Below are 23,332 nucleotides of genomic sequence, written 5' to 3'. Positions count from 1 at the left end.
AGATAACCTGATGACTATGTGCCTGGGAGATAATCTTTTTGTGATAAATTTCCCAGGTGGTCTTTGAGCTTCTTGTATTTGGTTGTGTAGATCTCTAGCAAGGCCAGGGAAGTTTTCCTTGATTATTCCCTCAAATATGTTTTCCAAACTTTTAGATTTTTGTTCTTTCTCAAGAATGCCAATTGTTCTTAGGTCATTTAACATAATCCCAAATTTCTTGGAGGCTTTGTTTATTTATTAAAGTTCTTTTTTCTTTGTCTTTGTCTGACTGGGTTAATTCAAAAGCCTTGTTTTTTGAGCTATGAATTTCTTTCTTCTACTTGTTTGATCCTATTGTTGAAACTTTCCAGTGCATTTTGTATTTCCCTATGTGTGTCTTTCATTTCCAGAAGTTGGATTGTTTCTTCTTTATGATATCTACGTCCCTGGAACATTTTTAATCCATATCCTGTGTTTTTAAAACATTTCTTTAAGTTGTTTTTCACCTTTCTCTGGTATCTTTTTGAGTAGCTTGAAATCAACCTTCTGAATTCTCTATCTAGCAATTCAGAGGTTTCTTCTTAGTTTGGATCTATTGCTGGGGTCCAGTGTGGAGGTGGTAGGGGAGTGAAGTAGACTCTGTGAGAGTCCTTGGTTGTAGATAGACTTAGTGTGGTGGCTTTCTCAAATGCTGGTTATGCTAGCAGTGCAGTTGTCACGTGGACTGAGGACCATTGGTTAGTCAGGATCTTTCAGGCAGTGGAATTAGCTGTTTTCTCCTTTCTTAGAGCAGTTATTCTGTCATGAATTGTTGTAATGTCCTGAGCTGGTCGGCCTCCAGCCACGATGTGGTGCTTTCAAGAGAGCACCAGCTACAATAGTAGAAGGGGGATATAAGCTTTCCCTAAGTTGGCCAAGATAAATATTCAGTTTCTCAGGCAATGAGTGGTGTCATAAAGCTCCCAAGAGTTTACATCTTTTGTGATTGGCTACCAGGTGGGTAGAGAAATGCCCTCAGGTGTGGGCAGGGTTAGGCAGGTCTGAGCTCAGACTCTCCTTGGGCGGGGGGCTTGCTGCGGCCACTGTGAGGGATGCGGTAGGGGGTTTTTCTCCAGCCAATGGGATTATGTTCCAGAGGGCATTATGGCTGCCTCTGTCACCAGAGAAGTAGGGGAAACCTGGTAGCAATAGGCTTCACTCAGCTCCCATGCAGTTGGTGAGGCAGGTCTTGCTCCTGCAGTGCCACACTAACAGCATTGAGTTTATCTCCCTGCAGCCTTCAGGAGAGACTCAGACCTCACTCCAGACTATAAGTTTCCTGCTGAGAAAGCAAGCACAGCTTTCAGGCCATGTGCCTCCCTGTCTGCCCACAATGTTGGCAGTAACTTCTGCTCTTTCTCCAGCAGTTCCCGTTTGCCCCCAGATTCTGCTCCAGAGGATTTGTGCCCAGTCAAAATTATAACAAATTTCAGTTGGACGCTTCTTTCACACCGTGACCCCTTCCAAATTTTGCCATCTGCCTTCCCCCAGGGCCCTTGCGAGATATAGTCAGGGATGGCTTCCCTGGGCTTGAGCTAAAGACTGGGCGTACCTACAAGGCTCTTCCCACTGCTGCATCTACTATTTTTTTGTGTGTGTGTGACGGAGTCTCACTCTGTCACCCAGGCTGGAGTGCAGTGGCGGGATCTTGGTTCACTGCAGGCTCCGCCTCCTGGGTTTACACCATTCTCCTGCCTCAGCCTTCCTTGTAGCTGGGACTATAAGCGCCCGCCACCATGCTTGGCTAATTTTTTTGTATTTTTAGTAGAGACGTGGTTTCACCATGTTAGCCAGCATGGTCTCAATCTCCTGACCTCGTGATCCGCCCACCTCGGCCTCCCAAAGTGCCAGAATTACAGGTGTGAACCACAGCACCCAGCCTACTTTTATATTTAATGCTAAATCTGTTTCAAGTCTAGGTAAAGTTAAATCCTTTTCCTGTAATCTGGATTTTTGGGTTCCCCAGTGGGGACATGAGTTCAGAGGCAGGTTTTTCCCCTCTCACGCTTTGGGAATGCACAGTTTTTCACCTGTCCGGTGGAGTTTGCAGTGGCCCCTCACTTCTTTAAAAGGATCTGTGAATTCTTTCGATTTTCTGGGTATTCTCCTGCAGTGGTTCCTTTCTTGAGGGATCTGTGAAGTGAGTTCCTCAAGATATTTCTTGTCAGGTGAACAGTCTGTGGTCTCTGTAGGGCCTGTACCACTCCTGGGCACTGTTTGCCCCACAGAGTGGGCCTCTCCTGTGCAGGGCCTGGGAAGAGGCTGATTATAATCTGGTGTCTGAGGCCTGGCAGCACCAGATTCTCTTCAGTGAGTCAGGCTCAAGTCTGAGCACATCTGCAGAGCTTATGTTTGCTGTGTTGCTCATGGAAGGCAGGGAATCCAAAATTGTTTTCTTAGAGATGGACTCTCACTATGTTTCCTAGGCTGGTTTCAAACTCCTGGCCTCAAGTGATCCTCGTGTCTCGGCCTCTCAAATCACTGAGATTACAGGTATGGGCCACTGTTCCCAGCCTATTATCGATTTTCTCCCATTTCATTCAGTCCTCAACCCAATGCACTCTCCCTTTTCCTTTCCCTCATCTCTGATGCTGCTCTCAGGGTGGCAACCAATGACTTTTATACAACTCAAGCCAGTGGTCACTGTTCTGTTTCTGTCTTATGTGTGTCATTAGTGTGTTTGAGATGCGTCCTCTCCTCTTTCCTGGAAGTTTTCTCCTGTCTGTTGTCTTTTATGAACCCACTTCCTCTCTGTTTTCCTACCACTTTCGAGTCCTCTCCTTTTCAACCTCTTTCTTCATGTCTGTGTTTGTCTGGATGCAGGAGCACACACTCAGATCCCTGCTATCCTGACTTTGTGTACTTTTCTTGAGTGACCTGACCCAAAATTAGAACTTCACCCACCATGAGCCTCCTTCCAGTTTATGTCACTAACCTAGTGTAGCCTGGGACCCACCCATTTATTTCACTGCCTTCAAATCAACTACATTTGTTCCCCTAGAAGTTTAAATTCAGTATGTCTCAAACAGAAAATTTTATCTTCTCTCAGTCACTTAATTATCACCTTTGCAGTCACGGATGCCACAATTCTCCATGTTGCCTGGTTATTCTAGACTCCTTCATATCCCTACTTCTGGCACATGATTTAGTGATTCCTGTGGCCTCTCATGTCATTACTGCCATTAAAGCCATCTGCTGTCCTCCTCACCCCATGTTCCTGCCCTGGCCTACGCCCTCATTACTTCCACCAGAGAGCTGAAAAGTCCTACTGGTCTTGCCTTGAGTCCAGCCTCCTCCAGCCCATCCTTCCTACTGGTGCCCCATGCAAACACAAATCTGACCATGTTACTCTCCTGCTTAAGGTCCTTCACCTTCGCAATTTCCCATGTCGTGTGGGATAAAATGCCAACATCTGCCATCAGCACACAAGGCAGGTTACAGTGCAGCCCGGCCCACATCTCCCCTGGCTTCAGTCACACTGAAGAACTGTTGCAACTTCGTGCCTCTCTGCTCCTGAGCCTGCTTCTCCTGCTGGAAACGCCATTTCCCCTTTCTCTGTTTTGATATCTGCAGGTGAACACTGTCCCTAGGAACCTTTCCTAAATAGTATTTTAATTTCAATGTCTTCTTTTGCTCCTGAGTAGCTCTTGTGTATACCTTGTGATACTCAGTGGTGATCAAACCGCACATGTAGCCATCATCTTTTCTTTGTCTCTTTTGTTCTTGAATTTCAAGTAGATTGAGGACAAAGTCCCTATCTTTAGAGTTACATCCTTATTACCTGGAAAGTGAAAGTTCACAATAAGCATTTATTTAACTGAATGAAAATTAACATTTGAAGTGTGGAATTTGCTTCAAAATGTGCAGACCTTCCTTTAGTTTTCAGATTTTGTGAATATAATAAATATAAAGTAGCCTAAGCTGAACCAATTACATCTGTGTAGCCCAGTCTATACACCATGTATTTTTCTTTTTCCTTTGGGCTTCGTTTCTGTAGATGAGTAATTCTCTAGACCCTAAACTCAGTGGGGGACCCTCACCATCCGTGTGTGACACTGAACCTGCTGTCACTCTATGCATCTAAGTAGAGGACTGGTTCTCCCCGTGCTGGGCTGGGAGGGGAAACCCTCGCTTAGGGACCATCAACCATGCAGTGTCATTTCGCTTCACTTCCTCTTCCAGGCTAACCCCAAACTCTCTCATCTTTATTTTTTTACTGTAATAATAATTCACTTTTTGTTATCAACCAGTTGCTGCTTCCTATATATCAGGTAGAACTAAGATACTATCCCATAGGTCTTTCAAATGCAACAACTTGTATTTCCAGGTGAAACTACACTTGAAAACTACACTCCACAAGACAATTTTGTGAATGTTATGTGAATGATAATACTTTTAAATTTACTCTGCCTAAAATGTAAGTGTTGTGGATAAAATTATAGAAGGTATCATTTTTCTTCTAAAAGTAAGAACGTAACTTGAAGTCTATAAATGTCACTAAGACTCTGGAGGTATTTTCATGTCCTTCACGATTTTTTTCTACTCCGAAATATTTATTCCATCCTTCCACTTCCCTGCCTTGCTTTATGGCTATATCAGTAATTTTTAATGTATTGTCCTGTAGGGTTTCTGAGATCTTCTGGGAATGGGGTAGGAGGACTACTCAGTATTGTTTCTACCAGGAGTTGTGTGACTTGGACAAGTTACTTTACCTCTGGGGTCAGTTCCCTGCTATGGAAAATAATTTCTTCTACATGGGGGTGTGAAGATTCAATGAGTAAGTTTAGCACATAGTAAGTGCCCAACAAATATTATCTTACTGTATTCAGCATTACCATTATCATAGATGGATGTTAAGTCTTCAGGGACAAGGGAAACAACCTATATCGTCCATGGGTCATTTCTGTCTTTGTTTCTTCTCATTCCTTTTCTTTTCTTTCATTTGCATTTCTCATTTTCTGTGTTATTCCTTCATGTTCCCAATAACCTTCCTGTTACCTGTTTGCTTCCTGCATTCTGTGTAGCATCCTACATATTCACCCATTCTCCGTCTTCTTCATGTAGCAGACCATGTGTCAACATATGCAGAGTTTGTGCAGATGCACAGACCCTCTGGGGAGTATATGTTTGAATTTGAGGAGGAGGAGCAGTTCTATGTGAACCTAGATGAGGAGATGGTCTGGCATCTACCAGAGTTTATTCACACCTTTGACTTTGGTGCTCAGAGGGGTATTGCTGGCATCGTCGTGGCAAGAAAGCACCTGAACACCTGGATCAATGGTCCAAACAGACTTGGGCCACAAATTGCACTGCCTATAGCTGCCTGTTCCTCTACAGTCCAGCTGGAGGGATGGGAGGGCCTCTCTGCCACACATAGAACTAGAGGCCATGATGCCCACTCATGAATGAGCCCCTTCCCTGAGAGCAAGAAATGTTGGGTCCACACAGCTGGGTTCTTAGGACAGCAGAGGAGGAGGCATTTTCTTCTTACTCAAGAGAAAGGCTGGGCTGAGGGGGCCAGGTCAGGAGCATGAGAAGCTGTGACCCTGTCCAGGAGCCCTGGGGGAGCAGGAGGATGGGCCTGGGAGAGGTAGCCCCTAATCTGGTGAATATAGGGCTTGGGGTGGTGGAACCTTTAAGAATCAGCCAATGGCAGTAGGCTCCTTGGGTTCTATCCCCTTTTGGAGCCCCCACCGAGGTGACCATCTTTCCCAAGGAGCCTGTGCAGCTGGGCCAGCCCAACACCCTCGTCTGCCATGTTGACAAGTTCTTCCCACCAGTGCTGAATATCATGTGGCTGCGCAATGGTGAGCCAGTCATTGAGGGTATTGCAGAGACCATCTTCCTGCCCAGCAAGAAACTCAGATTCTACAGGTTCCACTACCTGACCCTTGTTCCCATGGCTGAGGACACCTGTGACCTCCGGGGGAGCACTGGGGCCTGCACCTGCCTCTCCTCAGGCACTGGGGTATGGAGCGCCCTCCCTCTGCCATCACGGCCTTGGCACCACCTTTATTTCCTGGACCCATCGCCCCTCAGCACCTGCCTTCCTCAATCCCTCAATCCCATGTTTTATGGTCACTTTATCCAAATTTCACCATCTCATGGTTTCAAATACCCAACACCTCCCACATCCGAGACCAGCCCCTGCTCTCTGTACCTTATAACTCTGTCTTCCCTTGGTGTCCCAGAGGTCCAGGAACTAATCCAGGTGCCTGAGACCATGGAGATGCTGGTCTGTGCCCTGGGCCTGCTGGTGGGCCTGGCAGGGGTCCTCAATGGCACCATCGTCTCAAAGACCAAGCGATCTGACAGCATCCCTGGGTCCAGGGGATCCTATGAGTCATCCTAGAGGTGTATTAGGGACAGAGTGGAAAAGATGAGGTAACAAGTTAGGGGTGAAGAGTGGGAAAGAGAAACACTTCACCAGGGGCTCTTTGAGCATTGATGTTTTAGTGCCATTGGGCTGGACAAAAACATTAACAAATGTAATGAGAAATGACATTCGTTGAGTGTCTTACTATGTTCCAGGCACTATTCTAAGTGCTTCTCATGTGTTCACTTATTTACACGTGGAGGTTGGTTCTTATTTATTTCATGTCACAGAGGGGGAATCAGACACCGGGAGAGGTGAAGACCACACAGCTTCAAAGTGCAAAGCTTGGATTTAAACCCAGGTTTTGGGCAGTGGCTGCAGTGGCTGCAGTCTTGTCCAGTATTTAGATTATTTCATCTGTATTCACTATCTGCCTTCCTACATTTTACACAGCCTTAATTTTCTTCTGCCTGCAGAGTGATATTCAGAACTTCCAATGCTATGTTAAACATTTCCAGTAACGAAGGACATCCTATCTTTTGCACAATCTCAAAGGCAATCCACCTCATTTCTTTGAAATATATATGCTATAGATTTTTGGTTCACTACCTTTAACATGTCATGAAATTGATTAAATTCTGTCTATGTCTTGAGCTGAATTCAGTTTAAATTAATATGAATTTTGCGGAGTCCACTAATGTGTTAACCACATTATATATTTTCTGACACTGAAGAATCATTGCATTCCTAGAATAAATCTAAATTGGTCAAAACTGATTGTTTTTGTAATGTACTGTTGGATTCAGTTACATGGCTGAAATTAGTCCACAATCCTGTTCTCTTGTATTATTCTTAGCTGGCTCTGGAAATATGAATGAACCAACCTCATAAAATGATCTCAAAAATTCTGTTCCATTCTACGTTTTAGAATCACACGTGTAAGAGGCATGATCTGCTCCTGGAAATGTGGGAGGACGCCCTCATCTGCAATATGATCAGGACAGGGCCCTTTGGAAGGCGATTCTTTGCTTCCCATTACAATTTCTTTGATATTCTCAACTCTATTTTAGTTTTCTATTTCTTCCTGTAAGTTTTGACCTTTATATCTTTCTAGAAACATATCCATTTTATCTAAATTTTCAAATTTATACGTATAGAGTTGGTCGTAAGATTTTGCATTTTAAAATGTGTGTATAAATAGTCATTTACTCTTTTCATTCTGAATCTCCTGTATTTTCCTTAGGAGTCTTGCCAGAGGTCTCATTAAAGTTTTCATTGCCTCGAAATTCGATTTTGTTTGTCTTCCCTATTTTTATATTTCACTGAATTCAGCTTTTGTCCTTATTGTTTACATGTATTTTCTTTTTGCTGTTTTTCTACTTTTCTATCCTCTTAATTCACATAATTAGCTCATTTGTTTACGGTCATTTGACTCTAACAAAATTGTTTAACAAATAGTCTGACATTCTATGCAGCATTTTGAATGAACTTATTTCACCTTTCTATAAAGACTAAACATCTATTATGTTTTCAGTTATTTCCTCTTCCTCCACTATTTCCCTGACTTTCTAGATGTCTAATTATCAAGATGTTAGATGTCTGTTTCTATCCTTCATTTCTCTTCACTTGTCCTTTATATTTTCTATTGTTTACTCTATCATATTGTCCTTGGGACAGTTTCTCAGTTTGGCTTTTTGTTTATTAATTACACTTCAGTTGCAAAAGTCCTATTTCTTTTTTTTTTTTTTTTTTTTTTTGAGACAGAGTCTCTCTCTGTCGCCCAGGCTGGAGTGCAGTGGTGCGATCTCGGCTCACTGTAAGCTCCGCCTCCCGGGTTCACGCCATTCTCCTGTCTCAGCCTCCTGAGTAGCTGGGACTACAGGTGCCCGCCACCACGCCCGGCTAATTTTTTGTATTTTTAGTAGAGACGGGGTTTCACCATGGTCTCGATCTCCTGACCTCGTGATTTGCCCGCCTCAGCCTCCCAAAGTGCTGGGATTACAAGCGTGAGCCACCGTGCCTGGCCAAAAGTCCTATTTCTTATCTCATTTATTATGTTTCTTATTCCAATCTTTATCAAAGCTCAATATTTGTGCTTGATTCAGTGGCTTCTTGCTTTTGCTTCAAATTCCCAAATTCTCCTTTACTTCTCTATTTAAGCCCTTTTTATTGTGAACTAGGGGACATTTGGAAGAAACACACAGAACAATAGAATGTACATTGAGTGATCATCACCACAAGCACCCACGTAACTAGTACCTGGGTGAAGAAATAGACTGTTGCCAGCATCCCTGTGCTCCTCCTTAGGCCAGGAGGTAGTGTGTAAGCTTTTCAGGAGCCAAAGGCTGCTGATATCCATAATGCCTAGTATTGCTCCTGGTACACAGTAGGTCCTCCATAAATATCTCTTGTAGAAGTATTTTATTATTTATTTAGTATGTACTTCTTAAATGTTTTCCACCTTCAAGGATTACCACTCATTTGAAGTTAGTTGCAGCCATATGATTTACATTGGAAAATGAAATGTGAGAAGTGTGTTCTTTCTAGGAGGGATCATTAAGAGCCAGTGAATAAACTCTTAGGTTCCCTTCATTCTGCTGGGGAGGTTCTGGGAGCAGATGTGCAGGAGAAAGCCTGTCAGCCTGGCTTCCTGAGTACGATGATGAGCAGAGCTTCCTGGACGACTTACTTTGGACGTGTAGCATGAGCCAAACCTGGATATCTGGGTATTTGTTAGTTTAGCACAGCTGATCTTATTCTTACTGTGTAAAAGGAATTGAAGAGAAGGTACTCAATGAGACTTCAGAGAAGCTGAGAGACAAGAGAACTAGGAGGATGTTTCATCCCATTAAGCACAGGAATTTCAGGGACAGTTTAGAATGCAACATGCTCAAAAGGCATCAACTATGTTAAGTGTTCACTGGCCTGGTAGCAAGTGGTTATTAGAACCCCTTTAAAGAGCATCTTCACACCCGATGCCCAACTCCCACCTCCTTCCACTTTCACCATCCCCTGGCTCGGCCTCACTGCTACTTGACAAACGGGGACTAAGAGAGGGTGAAATGATTTCTTCTTAGGGTACCCCTTGATAACCATCTGAGGCAGCATCATCCGTTGGGTGGACCACCTTCTTGTTAGGGGACTGTGAGGGGTAGAAAATGAAGGGACCAGGTGGAAAGGGATGGAGGATACAACACTCAGCTGCGAGTCCTAAGCCCGCCGGGTTTGCTCTTCTGCTGGTGTCAATTTTCTGAGTCAGAGGTTGAGTTACCCACTTCACATCTCCTTTAAAGCTCCAGTCCCAGCTTTCCTTTGAATCTCTGCTCTTCAACTCCAATGGCTGATGTACCTCAAGACTCCTCTACCTCCTGGCTGCCTTTGATCCTGCTGCACATAGCACTCAGCAAAGGGCCTGACTCTTAGAAAGCACTCTATAAATATTGAAAATTTGAAGTGTAGTGACAAGGTGGTCCCCAGTTTGGATGGTCTCTCAGCTCTTGTCTCCTCTGGGACCTCTCTCTGCACTGCATCCTTCCTTAGAAATCCCAGAGTTTCATAAACACCTGCATATGTCAGAGTGAGACACGTCTGATACCTTCTTTCTGTGACGCCAGGGCTTTTCCTCATCTCTTGACGCCCTCAGTTCCCTAGCAGCACATATCCTGTTCCTGTAATGTGGGTGTAGATACCTCAGCTTCTGATCCTGCCAAGTGTTAGTCCAGAGATTGTTCACTCCACTCTGGGTACTGCCCTAACCTGTAACATGAGTACAGGTGACAAGCAGGAAAGAGAATGACTCTGATTGGATATGGTTTGTAATGTTAACTGCTCAGTGGCTCTGAGGGTAGGATTTATGTGCTCTGGGTCTGAGGATTTCATAGTGATCTCGATTTGAAGACTTTCTGCAATTCTCATGACCCCCTTCCATTGTTGAATCCCTGGATTGAAATCATATTAATTTTATGCTGCATAGGTTTCTCACAAGTTTCCTGTGAAGCCAAAAGGGAAAATAAGACAGATAAAGGGTCCTCATTTATTTACTATGTACTGTCCTCCTTACCTTTTTATGTGACAGCTGAAATTACTACACAAAAACAAGTCAGCAGCATTTTCCTCTATAGTTTTTGAGGAAATGAGGCTGATCAGGGATAAAGATGTTTAAAAAAGAAAAAATGATTGTGTCCTATTCCCTAGGTTAAGAGGATTATGAGAAACATGATTGGTTGTCCTTGTGGGTGGCTTCTCTTTCCTGACTCCCTGACTTAGTCCAGCCTCTCTGCAGACTCCAGCTATATTTACTTATATCTGTGCCAGTGATAACCAAGTCTGTACCTTCAGCCCCACCTCTCCTGGAATTGGAGGAAGCCGGTCCCCAGATGGAGGATATTATTTGCAAGGGGAGATGGGCAAGAGGAGCACAGTAGCTTTCAGGAATTGACCAGGGACAGGCACCCAGGGACACACAAGGCCCAGAAGATGCTTGTAAGAAGCCAGGGAGACTGAAGGCATCAACTGGATGTATCAGAGAGCTGCTGTGCACTGATTATGTGTATCAGGAGTAAAGAATCCATCCTCTACACAAAAAAGAAAGCTTACAACAAACATGTCCTCTACCTTGACCGAAAGGTGTCAATATGAGACGCAAAACACATAACAATGTTGGATTGTTAAAAAGAAAAAAGAAAAAAGACCAGTGTTTGAGAAAGAGTGCTACACGTATAGCTTTGCTCTTTCCCCAGTGGGGAGTCATTTCTGTCTGTACGAAAATTAAGACAGGAGGTCTAGACTGGTGGATGAATGCAGACTTACACGACAAATGACATCTACTGGATGCATTCAAAAGTCCAAGCCATATTTGGTTAAGTAGTATTTGTGATGGCACACAAAGAAAATCGTTAAAGTGTATTAGATTATATTTATAATTTTAAATTCTGATGTTCATTTAACTTCTTAATGGTAATGATAAAACATGCTCTCAGTAAGGTATATGTTGAACTAGTGCTGTGGGAATATGGGACCTATCAGGCAGATCTGCAGTCTGCTCACCATTGAATAGCTAAAAATAGTGGTCTGAGACGTAAATGGATGAGGGCACTAAACTTGATTTGGGGAAAGCTCACTGAAATACAGTCAATTCAAAAGAGTGCCATGTGTAACAGGCCACATACAATAGTTAACATATCCCCATTTTCATGGTTCTCTTCTTTCCTATGTGTAAACCAAAATGGACTTCTTTATTAACTCCTACTATCTACTAAAACCCTCAGAGAAAAGTGATGAGAGATGATTTGGTGCATATTTTTAAAGGCAAACAAACAGTCATGTTGGGTTTTGATTATTTGTGGTGCTAAGAAGAAGGGAACATGGTTGGAGGCCCAGCGAGAGAAACAGTGTTTTGAATCAAAGAGCAGAATGATAGAAACTGACTTCAGAGCAACTTCTTGGCAGCAGTATCCTCTTTGGAAGTTGAGGGTCTGTCCTGGAACCAGATGCTAATGAAACACAGCAAATGCTTGTTCTAAGGCACAATAGTCTTTTCGGTGAGCTCAGGAACCCTGTGGGGGTAAAGGACAAGTTATCCCAGGTTGCCAGCCTCCTTCCTTTAAGTCCAGGAGAGAAAAATTATGGTGAGAGGCTGCGTCTCAGGCTGATAAAGAACAGAGTTGATCTCTGCTTCCTTCAGCAATGGAGCCATGCAATGCTCTTTCCCCACTTGCCCGAAGGCTGAGGTTGAAAGAGGGGTTCATGCCTGAGATTCTCTTCCTGGAGGAGCCTCCGTGTTACAATGCACAGAAAGGACTCATATCCTCCTGTAACCCACACCGCAAGGAAATCAAAGCAGGAATATTACCTGTTTATGCAGATCCTCGTTGAACTGAAATGAAAGAGGAAAGGTTATGTATTCAGCCATTGAAACCACCTCAGATAATTAGAGAACAATTTCCATCCCACCAAATTCCATTGTCCATCACTCAATGGACGCCCCGCAGGAGCCTGAGTACTTGGGACCTCATGCATCTGGCTGCATTAAGATCCCAGCCTGGGACCCCTCTCTCGCTATAGGTCATGTTTGTTCCCCGACTATCTGATTTCAGTGGCCTCTAGAGCTTTCTGACATTTCTTTTCTGTTAAACCCCTCATCATGGAATAATGTGAATATGCCAGGTTAAGGCAAGTCCCGCTCACCCTGCAGGCTTTCTCACCTTTCTTGCTCCTCCTGTGCATGAAGATGCCCACTCCACAGATGATGAGCCCCAGCATGAAGCCCCCGGCTCCCGTCAGTGTCTTACTCCGGGCAGAATCAGATTGTGCCTCTGGGAAGGACAGACCCAGGTTTAGTGTCACCTCCACCAGCTACACCCCTACTCATGTCCTGTCTGAGATTCTGGAGCCTGATGCAGAATATCGGGATGAGGACAGTGTGTGTGTGTGTGTGTGGGGAGGGGGGAAGCTTGCTTAAGAGGAAATTCAGAAAGAGTCACCCTCATATCTGGAACATAGGGTATGACCTCAACAAGGTGGCAAATGCTGATTCTGCAAGTTGTCTCTCAAAATGCCTGAGAAGAGGCTAAAATGCTGAAGGAAGAGAACTGTTCCTATGTGTGGGGTCAGTTCAGGAAGGTGTCTGTGTCCCTAGATTCTCTGACAAGGGGGAGAACTATGAATCTTCAGGAACCGGTAGGCCAGGGTCAGGAAGTCTCCATTGCTCTGGCTTCAAACTATGCTCAGGAGCTGGTATAGAAGAAAGATGGGGTTTGGACATGGCCCCAGGGTATAGATGCAGAAGATAAGATGAGTGGACCCCAGAGCCAGAGAGTCCTTGCTCTTCAGAAGTGGGCTCTAGAGGGTCATCAGAGACTAACTCACTCCAGTCCACGGTGACAGGACTGTCCAGGCTGGGGTGCTCCACTTGGCAGGTGTAGACATCTCCCTGCTGGGGGGTCATTTCCAGCATCACCAGGATCTGGAAGGTCCAGTCTCCATTACGGATCAGGTTGGTGGACACAACCCCAGCTGTTTCCTCCTGTCCATTCAGGAACCATCGGACTTGAATGCTGCCTGGGTAGAAATCTGTCACGTGGCAGACAAGCAGGTTGTGGTGCTGCAGGGGCCCCTTCTTGGAGGGGGAGACGTTCACCCTAGGCTGGACTACGAGTGGGGAAGAAAAATAGTGAAATAGCATTTGAGATTGTCCTTCTTTCCTTCCTTCCTTCCTTCCTTCCTTCCTTCCTTCCTTCCTTCCTTCCTTCTTTTTTTGAGATGTAGTCTCGCTCTTTCTTTCTTTCTTTCGTTCTTTCTTTTCGTTGAGACAGAGTCTTGCTCTGTTGCCCAGTCTGGAGTGCAGTGTGCAATATTGGCCCACTGCAACCTCCACCTCCTGGGTTCAAGCAATTCTCCTTCCTCAGCCTCCCAAATAGCTGGGATCATAGGTGTCTGCCACCACACCCGGCTAATTTTTGTATTATTAGTAGAGACAAGGTTTCTCCATGTTGGTCAGGCTGGTTCTCTAGGAGCACTTGACCAACTCCTGACCTCAAGTGATCCATCCGCTCGGCCTCTCAAAGTGCTGGGATTACAGGCCTGAGCCACTGCATCTGCCCAGATTATTATTTCTTAGGCATGTGCACTATGTAATTGATTCCTAGATGTTGAAAACAGGAATAATGTGATTAGGCTAGTGGGTAAGGGTAGCACTGAAAAGATAGAAATAGACCTTCAAGTAGAGCATGCATGTTCTTGATTAAAATAATCATTAGTAAGTATATAACGGAATGGCAGGGAGACAGAGTTTGCACTCTGTAGCGCATTTAGGAGAAATTTTAACCAAAAGTAATTTGGGCAAAGAATATTTAATCAACTGTGAAATTACCTATCTTTTCAAAGTTCTATCTTGATACAAAGGATGCAAAATTTACTCAAAAAATACCTTGAAATTCAGACATACAGACAATGGCATTATGGTGGCCTGTTAGTCTAATACCTTTATTTCATGAAAATACAAAGAAAATGAAGAGAGCTTGACATGTCTTATTCTGTAAATAACCTAGGTATTTTTTTACCTCACCTACAAAAACTCAAAATCTTCATATTTACATAATATCCTGAGCCCCTACATGCTTGAGTAGTAGAAATCTCATCCTTTTCCAAGTTCCTCCTCTGTGCTGTGTCTTCAGATCCCATGAAGGTCTCATAGATAACCAGGTGTTGCCTCCCTCTGCATCTTTGCATTTGTGTCCCAGCTTATTCTGTTGTTCTCAGGTCAATTTCCACACTGCCACTGGCAACTTTTCTTTTGGATCTCTGCCACCAGTACCTTTTTCCTCCTCAGAAGGCAGAAAAGGCCAGGCATGGTGGTCATGCTTATAATCTTAGCACTTTGGGAGGCTGAGGCATGAGGATCACTTGAGCCCAGGGTTTCGAGACCAGCCTGGGCAACATAGTGAGAACCCATCTCTAAAAAGAAAAATAAATTAGCCAGACTTGGTGGTACATGTATCTGTAGTTCTAGCTACATCGGAGGTTGAGGCAGGAGGATCACTTGAGCCCAGGAGGTTGAGGCTGCAGTGAGCCATGATGGTGCCACAGCACTGCAGCCTGGGAGAAAGAGAACCTGTCTCAAAAACAAACACAAACACAAAACAAAAAACAAACAAGAAAAGGGTCAAGAACTAGAGAACAGCTCATTCAGGGAGATCCACTAGAGAACAGCTCTTTCAGAGGAATACCCTAGAGAACAGCTCATCAAGAGGAATGTCTCAAATTAGTCTTCTAGGTGCCTAATCACTCGGTTCTTTCCTTTCTACTTTCTGGAGAACACAAATACCCCAACATGGCGCTGGGCCAGGTAAAAGTACAGTCTTGAGCTGACACACAACCCTTACTCCCTATTGTATTTTTGCCTTGTTTACAGACTGATCCACGTTGTCAGCCTCTTCTCTCAATGTGAGTTTTATTTCAGGGGCACCTGTGTCTCACTACTTCATTACCTCGGTTAACTCAAAGTCCATTACACTATTCAACTGATGTCTAAATCTCAGTTGTGAATTACGTACAATGTCTTCCCCATAGAGCTTCTGGGAACCATGAAATCAGGGGGAATACTTGGGTATCTGTTTGAAGGTCCCAGAACATTCCATGAGAGGCATCTTGCTCAATATTCTTTGACAGGAACAGGTCAGCCTGGAGCCACATCAGCGACCTCCAGGGGACGCTGGAGTTAATGCTTGATACCCAATGGCCTCATTTCTGACCCAGTTCAAATGCATTTCACCAAGGCAAGGATTCCTGTTTGTTCTAGTTGCCTTCTCTAATGCCCAGAAAACATTTGCTCAATTACTTCTAGATTTGGGTGGGCATCCACCCTGGAATTGTCACTACTCCTTTCTTCCCCCTTTCACCTCTCCCCTGCCTCTGTGTTTTCCCTGTTCTAATTAATGCCTTGATTGCAATTTCCCTGACATATAATAGCAGTTTCCTACCTCATCTCCTTGCCTCTGGTCCCTCCTCTACCCAGCACCCTTGGTAGTCTTCTGAAGACACATCTCCAAACTTCTCTTTTTCATTTTTCAAAAATGTTCAGTGTTCTGACAATACTTATCTGGCTATATGGGAACCTCTAGGGAGCCTGATTACAAACAGAGATGCCCAGACCTCCCTACCCAGGGAATCTGAGTCTCTGGGCAGTAAGTCTGGGTATCTGTGCATCACAGAGGATCTCCAAGAGAGTCTTCGGAGGAGTGAGGTTGGGGACCTGTGGGCCTAGAGGAGAAACCCACACTCCTTAGGCTGGCATCAGCGCTCCCTGCAATCTGGCAGTTGATTAATGTGAAAGAAAATGCTGCCATGTCACTGATTTGTGCCTCTATGAAGTCTTAGTAACAGTTTTTGCCAATTGCATTACTTTTATTTGAACACCTCTCTCAACCATTACCTCAGCAACTTTCCTAAGCTCATGTCACTCACCTCATCCCCACCCAATGTGTCCACCTTCTCTTAGCAGGTGAACTTCCTTTCACTTTCCAGGAACAAGGAAATCAAAGGTGTGATCTCCCCAGCTTCCTCCTCCTCCCTTCATTTTTTCCTCTCTCTAGGAAAAAGGTCCAGGGCTCAACCCCACATCCTGATGCTGCTCCCTCAGGTCCCTCAGGGTGGTGCACCATGCTCCCCACCCCACAAGTTCACAGGAGGAAGCCAAAGCTCCAAGGCCCTCCTGTCTCATCCTTGAGAAATCCTCTTACTGCACACACCTCACCTCTCTCCATCCCTTTACACCCAGACTTCCTGAAGGAAAAGACAAATGAGCTCAGACACTGCCCTGTGCCAGCCATGGGGAACCCAAGACAAGTAAAATCCGTCTCAGTCCTGAGGAGGATGCGCCACGCTCAGCCTCATCCACCCCCTCTCATTCCTCCCGCTGCTGCAGCCAACCTGCTCTTTCCAGGTCTCCCTCGTTTCCATACCCACTTTCCATCTTCTGTTTTCTGACCTTCCCAAGTCACTGGCACCGCTGTCCACTATGCTGCTGAGGTCCCCTCCCCTCAGCTTCCAGGACTCTTCTCTGCGGGCCTCTCTTCACACTGCACTTGAGTTTTTTTTGTCTCTTTCACAGGCTTTTCTGTCTTGGCCAAATCACAACTGTCCAGTTTCCAGGATCCAGTCCTTTGCTCTTCCCCCTGGGTCCTCTCTCCCTGGGTGGTCTCACGCAACCCAGGCTCCTCCCCAGCTGCAGACCCTTTTGTGTACCTGCCCATCAGACCATCCATCTGGCCCCTCAAGATTCTCAAACCCAGTCGTCTCCCTGCAGGTTTCTTCTCTGCGTGGCCTGCTGTGCCATCTCCACCTCCATCTCCACACCACACCCCTGCACGCTGTCCTGTGGCCTCCTTTCCCCTCACCCCACATGCAGTCAGCTGCCAGGCCTGATGTAGTCCCGGGGGTCTCTCTGCTCCCATTCTCCGCTCTCCATACTCAGCCCAGTCTAGGTCCCCACACTCCCTCCTCTGACATGCTCCAGATGGCCCCCCCCCATGAATCCCCAGCCCAAAGTCCCCTTTCCGCCTGGCACTAAGGTCCCTTAGGCCGGCCCGGTTGCTCCTGCGCCCTGGGCACTGGCCCGCGCGGCTGCCCTGGGACCGCCGGCCCAAAGCCCTCACTCACCTCGGCGCTGCAGGGTCACGGCCTCGTCCAGCTCGTAGTTGTGTCTGCACATCGTGTCCGTCACTGCCCGCTCCTCTTCCAGGATGTCCTCCTGGCTGTTGAAGTACTCGGCGTCAGGCCGCCCCAGCTCTGTCACCGCCTGGAACTCCCCCACGTCACTGTCAAAGCGCAAGTACTCCTCCCGGTTGTAGATGTATCTCTCCAGGTAGCGCTGTGTCCCGTTGAATGCGTAGCATTCCTGCCGTCCCTGGTACAGGTAATTTTCTGCGGGGAGGGGGCGGACATGAGCGGGGGCGCCACTCTCACCTAATCCTCTTTCTCCCTCTCTCTCTCAATATTAACGATTCTTCCCAAATCTTCCCACTCTGGGCTGGATTTTAAAATAGGAGGTTTCCTAGTACCGAGTTCTGTGGTCCTAAGCAGGTCGCAGAGCCTCTCCAGGCCTGTTTTCTCACCACGCAGAGAGAAAATTTACCGAAAAGAATGAGACTCACTGCTCAGGGGGACTGGGTGATCTCTAGTGAGGTGCGAACACTGATGGGAAGGCAGTCCCTTCTGCTGGCGGCTGGAGGAGGGGGAGACGCTTCACGTGGGGTCGCTGGGAGAAAAAAACAGGGGCGGGAGGAGCTGGGGACGTGGAGGGCGGAGCTGCTCCCCCTACTCAACTCCCTGCCTGACATTTCCATCCTGATGTCAGTCCCAGTTCAAATGCCGCCTCCTCCAGGAAGCCCTCCCTTCCTTCTTTCTCTTTTCCATAGCTAGACGCTCTCTTCTCTACCAGTTTCTTGAGAATTCCTCAAGCTGCTCCTGTTGTTTTGCATTTAGGAAATGTAGAAATATATTTCTTAAAACTTTCTTCAACTTTGGTATAAGAAAAACTCTGTAGCCTGAAAGTTAATTTTCAAACATGGCTGCAGAAACACTTGGTGTCAAAAGATGTGAAAAATATTTTAAACAATGAAAATCACCACAACAACCAGAGACCTGTGGGGTGGAGTCCTTTGGGTTTGGAGGCATTGATGTAATTTTTTGGGGCAGTTTTTATGGTTTTGTTTAAACACAAGACGTAGACATGAACTTTCTACTCATTTTCTTCGCTGTGTACCCTGGCATTGGGGTTGGTGACTCTGATGGCCAGCTGGGTGACTCTTTCCACGATGGCTTTGCAGTTCTTGGAGGAAACTTTGTGAGCAATCTCAACACAGTAAGATTTGTTGCACATCAGCAGCACTTTCAGCTCCTTGATGTTGTGGACCAGAAACTTCTGGAAGCCACTTGGCAGCATGCGTTTTTCCTGTTGTTGTTGTTGCTCCCGTAGGCAATATTGGGCATCAAGATCTGGCCCTTGAACCTTCTACGAACCCTATTGTTAAGACCTCTGGGTTTCCGCCAGTTATGCTTAATTTTGACATTTCAGTCTGAGTGGTGCCACATGAACTTCTTGGTCCTCTTTTTGAGGATCTTATCCTTCATGAGGAGTCTGAGGGAGACCAGGATGCGGAGGAAGAGATGGCTGCCAGCTGCATAGGCAGCGCCAAGGAAGAGAGCATTGATGTAATTTTTACGTAAAGAACTTTGGCAGCCTTTCCCTCATGCTGCTCTTCCTAGGGAGTGCCATGAGCAGTGTGTGGCAGGTGTATGTCTACACAGAATTATCAGTGACATGGCACATGTTTGTTTCTGTTTGAGTCTCTTCAGGCCTGCTCTGTTCTTGGGCACATTGGGGAAATTAAGGTGCTGTCATTGTTCTGTTCATCTGTTTCATGCTCCACAAATTAACTTCTCCAGTTTATTAACCTCACCCCTCACAGAAGCTGCACAGCTGGTGGCAGAGGATAGTGGAGATGGAGTGGGGCTGGGCTCAAGGTCACCATGGAGTCCACCTTTGGTCTCCAGTGTCATTGCTAAGGCAAGATCCCAGGTCTTGACTCAGATATCCTGACCTGTCTCTTCTCATGGTGCCTTGGACCCCAGCCCCGTAAACTTCCAGGCCCAGCGCCCCCCAGCTCCTTGAGTCCAGATGCCTCCTCCTCTGCCATCCACCCGCCCCTCCCTGTTCAGTTGCCTCGCCCTGAGTGTGGATTCTCCCATTTTCATTTGTTAGTCTTTGCTTCTCCTCCTCAATCACCAGTAAGAGAACATTTTTCACTCAATAATAAGAATTTTGAATTTTTTCTTTGTATTTAATTTTTTTTATTTACCCAGTCTTAGGTAATTTTTTAAGTACATTTAACTTTTGAAATGGAATTTTACCTGCCAAGTAGGAATAAGCGATGAGGGGTTTTATGGTGTAATTTGAAACCTTTGTGTTTTTATTGTATATACGAAACTTTATTCTGTTTCTGGAACCTTTAATGATTGAGTTGCCCAGAGCACAGATTGAAAACCACTGATCTGAATGAATTCATCTCTTACTCAGAACAGGATATATTAAAAACCTCTAGCCCCCTATGGGTTGTCTCAGCCAAGCTTTTCTCTCGCAGCCTCTTTAAGCCACAGCCTGGTTTCTCAGCCCTTTTGTCTTGTGCCCTGTTTGAGGTTTGGGATGTGTGTGGAGTTGGAAGAGCATGCAGGGCATTGTGGAATTGGCCCTGCCCTCTCTACCCACTCCCCTATAGCTCCAGCTCTCCCTCCAGCAGGTTTTGATTAAACATTCATTTGACGCAGGGAGCTCCAGTAATCCACCCTCAGTCCCTGTGACATGGCTCCACTGCCTCATCTCATTCCCCCTACAAACCTCACCTCAGCCTTTGCCCCTCCTCCTATTCACTGCCCAGCATCACATGCCCCCTTCTGCTCTCTGCTCCCCCATCTCTGGGTTTCCTTGGTGGCTCCCAACACTGTCCCTCATCCCACACGACAGCTCTGCCTGTGGGACGGGGGTGCTGCGTCCCCTCACCTCCTGCTGGACACTGTTCAGTGTCACCAGCGCTGCTCCAGCCTCCTCTCTCCCCAGCCTCACTCCCCTGCAGTTCCCAGGGCTGAGCTGTCCTGCTGGTTAGTTCTCAGCACCCCTCTGTGACTACAGGTTCAAGTTCTCCTCCCCTTCCCGGACAATGAACCTGAGGTAATAGATAAGAGGTTTGAGTGTTTGAGGGGCTGTATTCAGGAGATTCCCACCTTGCTATCCTGAAAGATGAGGAGGTGACACGATGTCAGTACCTTCTAGGTGTGTCCTAGGAGGGGTGTGGAGGGGTCTAGGAGGAAGGGTGTAAACAGGAAAGGTGGAAGTCAGTGGAAAACTAAAGTACCTACTTTGCAGTCCTTCCTTTCAGAGTGTCGGTGTGAATTTGGACTAGAAATATCCTGAGAGTATCCTGACAGAAAAACAATGGATCACAGATGTCATAATATTACACCAGCCACAAGGAGGCAGCAGGAAGAAGAGATTTTTCACTTGGTTACTGCTTCCTTGGCTGTCTGATAGCCTACACTCAATCCCTGTCACGCACCCACACAACCTCATCTCATTCTTCCTACAAGTCTCAACCCACTCTAGTACTCTAACCAAGTTCTGGGGAGGCTGGGAGAAGTACCTTTAATGAGAATGCCTTCAGGAGCTAGAACCTGTCCCCCTCCCTCCCATCTCTCCTTAATTGTCCAAGGGGTGTGGGCTCCTGCTCCACCCTGGGGAATGAGAGGCATTCTTCGTGAGCACTGAATCCTCAGTGATCCTCAGAGCCGGGACACTCCAGCTTAGGGCTCTCTGCCTGAGTCCCCTCCAGGCTGGATGCAGATGTGAACACGCCCAGGAGCCTGCACTTGCCGACTTCTCTCTCTGCAAACCTTGTCCGTCCAAGGTTATCCTGGACCTCTTGGTCCCATTTCCCCCAAAGACAAGCATACTGACCACTGGGCACCTCTCTCTGTTTGCTATACCCATGTCCTTGGAGAGAGAATAGGCCTGTAGGGTAGTGAGCTATCCTATAGGGGATGAACCTCTTTCTCTAGCTGGGAAGGGAGGACACTGCGTTAGGGCAGGAGCCCCTACAGCCTGTCTCAGAATTTGATCCCTTAAAGATAAAGTCCCCTAGGAATTGTTTCCTGAGCCAGACCCTCCAAGAATGGCAGCTCTGCTCTTACCTGGAGTGGCCCTGCCCTGGACCACAGATGTGAGCAGCACCATCAGTAACGCCGTCAGAGCCACTGTCCGGGGGGCCGCAGAAACCTGCAGAACCATCATGGAGCTGGAAAAGGATGGCAAAATGAAAAGAGCTGCAGTCAGGAACAGAAGGACTCGCTAAAGGGAGCTCCTGTCTGAACTATTAGAGACCATGAACCCAAGTAGTCTTCTGTGACCCTGGGATTGGACAGACTCTGAGAAAAGAACCAATGGACACTGAGCTTTGTATGAGTCATTGCTCACTGGGCAAAAAGTTAGTATGAAAGGTCTGAAAATATAAAGCCTGTGATGCACTTAAGATGACAGAGGGAGGACAGTGACACTCACTTTAACCAGTCAGATAAGTCATGATGTTTGGGGAGATGATGTGTTTTCTTTGCTCTGAAGGTGATCTCAAATATTCTGCTGGCCCATCTACAGGGATTATCATTTCCCCAATTCTGCCACACCTCACACACCCACAGGACATGGTCTGTTGTGGAAGAAGTGCTATCTTAGTGTGTAAAAGGTCATTCAGTGGCATGACTTAGAGGGATTAGAGTACCCGTCTCAGAACTCAAATGAGGCCTGAGTCTGTCTGTCTTGCCTTTGTCCAAGGGTGTGTTTAAGATTAGCACCCATTCATATTTACTTTCTCCCAGAGGTCTGTGAGTCCTGCGATGTGCAGGGGATACCAGGTTCTTCCACAAGACTGTCATCAGGGTCAGGAGGGCTCAGTTTAGGGACCTTACACCAGGAGTGTGGACACACCACCTACCCTACCATGTAAATGTGCAGCTTTAACGACACTGCCTCTCTTGGACTTCGATTCCTTGTCTTCAATATTGGGATGATATAACCTGCCTTATAGCAAAGCTCTTAAGATCAAATGAGATCAATAGGTCTGAAATTGCTTTGGAAAAATAAAGTCCATAGAGAATATAAATTGACTGGTAAATAAGGAAGAAAGTGAAAAAACAATCATCAAAGACCCCCCACCTCCTTCAAAACATCTGATTCTATTTTGTTTAGAGTGAATATTTTTACAAACTTTCAAAGAACATTACTTCTTACTTTAGACACTTATAAATGTGATCCTGTTGGACCACCAATTCTAATTTCAAAAAAGAATCAAATTGGCGTCATTTCTTTAAATCGATATTAAAATGTAAATAGAAGGCTAGCATGTAAAATGCAAGAGAATAAAATAATTAAGTAGTAGAAGGTGTCTAGTAGGATTGAGGGGCCAGGAAAGGATTGTGGAGAAAAACTCAGTTTTTTTAGTAACTGCCTGGGTGGGACTCTTCTCCTTGTCATTTACCTGCCATAGATAATTAGACAAATACTTAATTCCTCGATGTCTCAGGTAATTTATTTTTACAGTAGACATTAATAATACCTCCCTCAGGTTTAATGTGAGGTTTAAATGAGGTAACGTGTGCAAAGCACTAATAACAGCATCTCTCATGTCCTAATCTGTTAGTAATTATTATTTATGCAAGGTAAGGCTACCACAAATAAGATAAAATGTTAATGTAATATATGTAGTTCATCATTACTTTAAATAGTAAATGTTTTGTGATCTTCTGTATGAGTATCAAATAAATAGCTCCAAATTGAAATATTTAAAATGAGACTAGAAAAGCATTTCTTAAATATGGTAAAGAGAATATAAAATAAAAAATTAACATTGCCTGTAACAGAAAAGCATTAGAGAAACTCTTCTTAAAAACAAGATC

The 23,332-nt window shown here is 45.6% G+C and overlaps 2 protein-coding genes and 1 pseudogene across 2 annotated transcripts; 1 reads left to right on the top strand and 2 right to left on the bottom strand.

Moving 5' to 3' along the window:
- The first annotated feature begins 1,122 nt into the window (after nt 1-1,122).
- On the top strand, nt 1,123-6,360 carry LOC116459784 (RLA class II histocompatibility antigen, DP alpha-1 chain-like). Its single transcript, XM_058432241.1, is given in 7 exon segments — nt 1,123-1,146; nt 2,247-2,328; nt 5,083-5,298; nt 5,706-5,942; nt 5,945-5,986; nt 6,210-6,331; nt 6,334-6,360. Coding segments are annotated over 7 exon segments (750 nt in total).
- A 2,317-nt stretch (nt 6,361-8,677) lies between these two features.
- Nucleotides 8,678-21,759, bottom strand: LOC116460249 (HLA class II histocompatibility antigen, DP beta 1 chain). Its single transcript, XM_032141215.2, has 6 exons — nt 21,575-21,759; nt 17,492-17,755; nt 13,202-13,483; nt 12,538-12,648; nt 12,186-12,209; nt 8,678-11,889 (listed from the first exon to the last, which is right to left on the bottom strand). The coding sequence occupies exons 1-5, from the start codon at nt 21,672-21,674 to the stop codon at nt 12,190-12,192; spliced, it is 777 nt and encodes a 258-aa protein (XP_031997106.1). The 5' UTR covers nt 21,675-21,759; the 3' UTR covers nt 8,678-11,889; nt 12,186-12,189.
- LOC116460393 (large ribosomal subunit protein eL32-like) lies at nt 18,573-19,393 on the bottom strand (annotated as a pseudogene).
- Nucleotides 21,760-23,332: the final 1,573 nt, after the last annotated feature.

Source organism: Hylobates moloch, unplaced genomic scaffold (assembly GCF_009828535.3).
Source record: "Hylobates moloch isolate HMO894 unplaced genomic scaffold, HMol_V3 SCAFFOLD_20, whole genome shotgun sequence".
In the NCBI taxonomy this organism is placed as follows: domain Eukaryota; kingdom Metazoa; phylum Chordata; class Mammalia; order Primates; family Hylobatidae; genus Hylobates; species Hylobates moloch.
The sequence above is the reverse complement of the archived record's forward strand: the minus strand, read 5'-3'. Positions and strand labels throughout refer to the sequence as shown.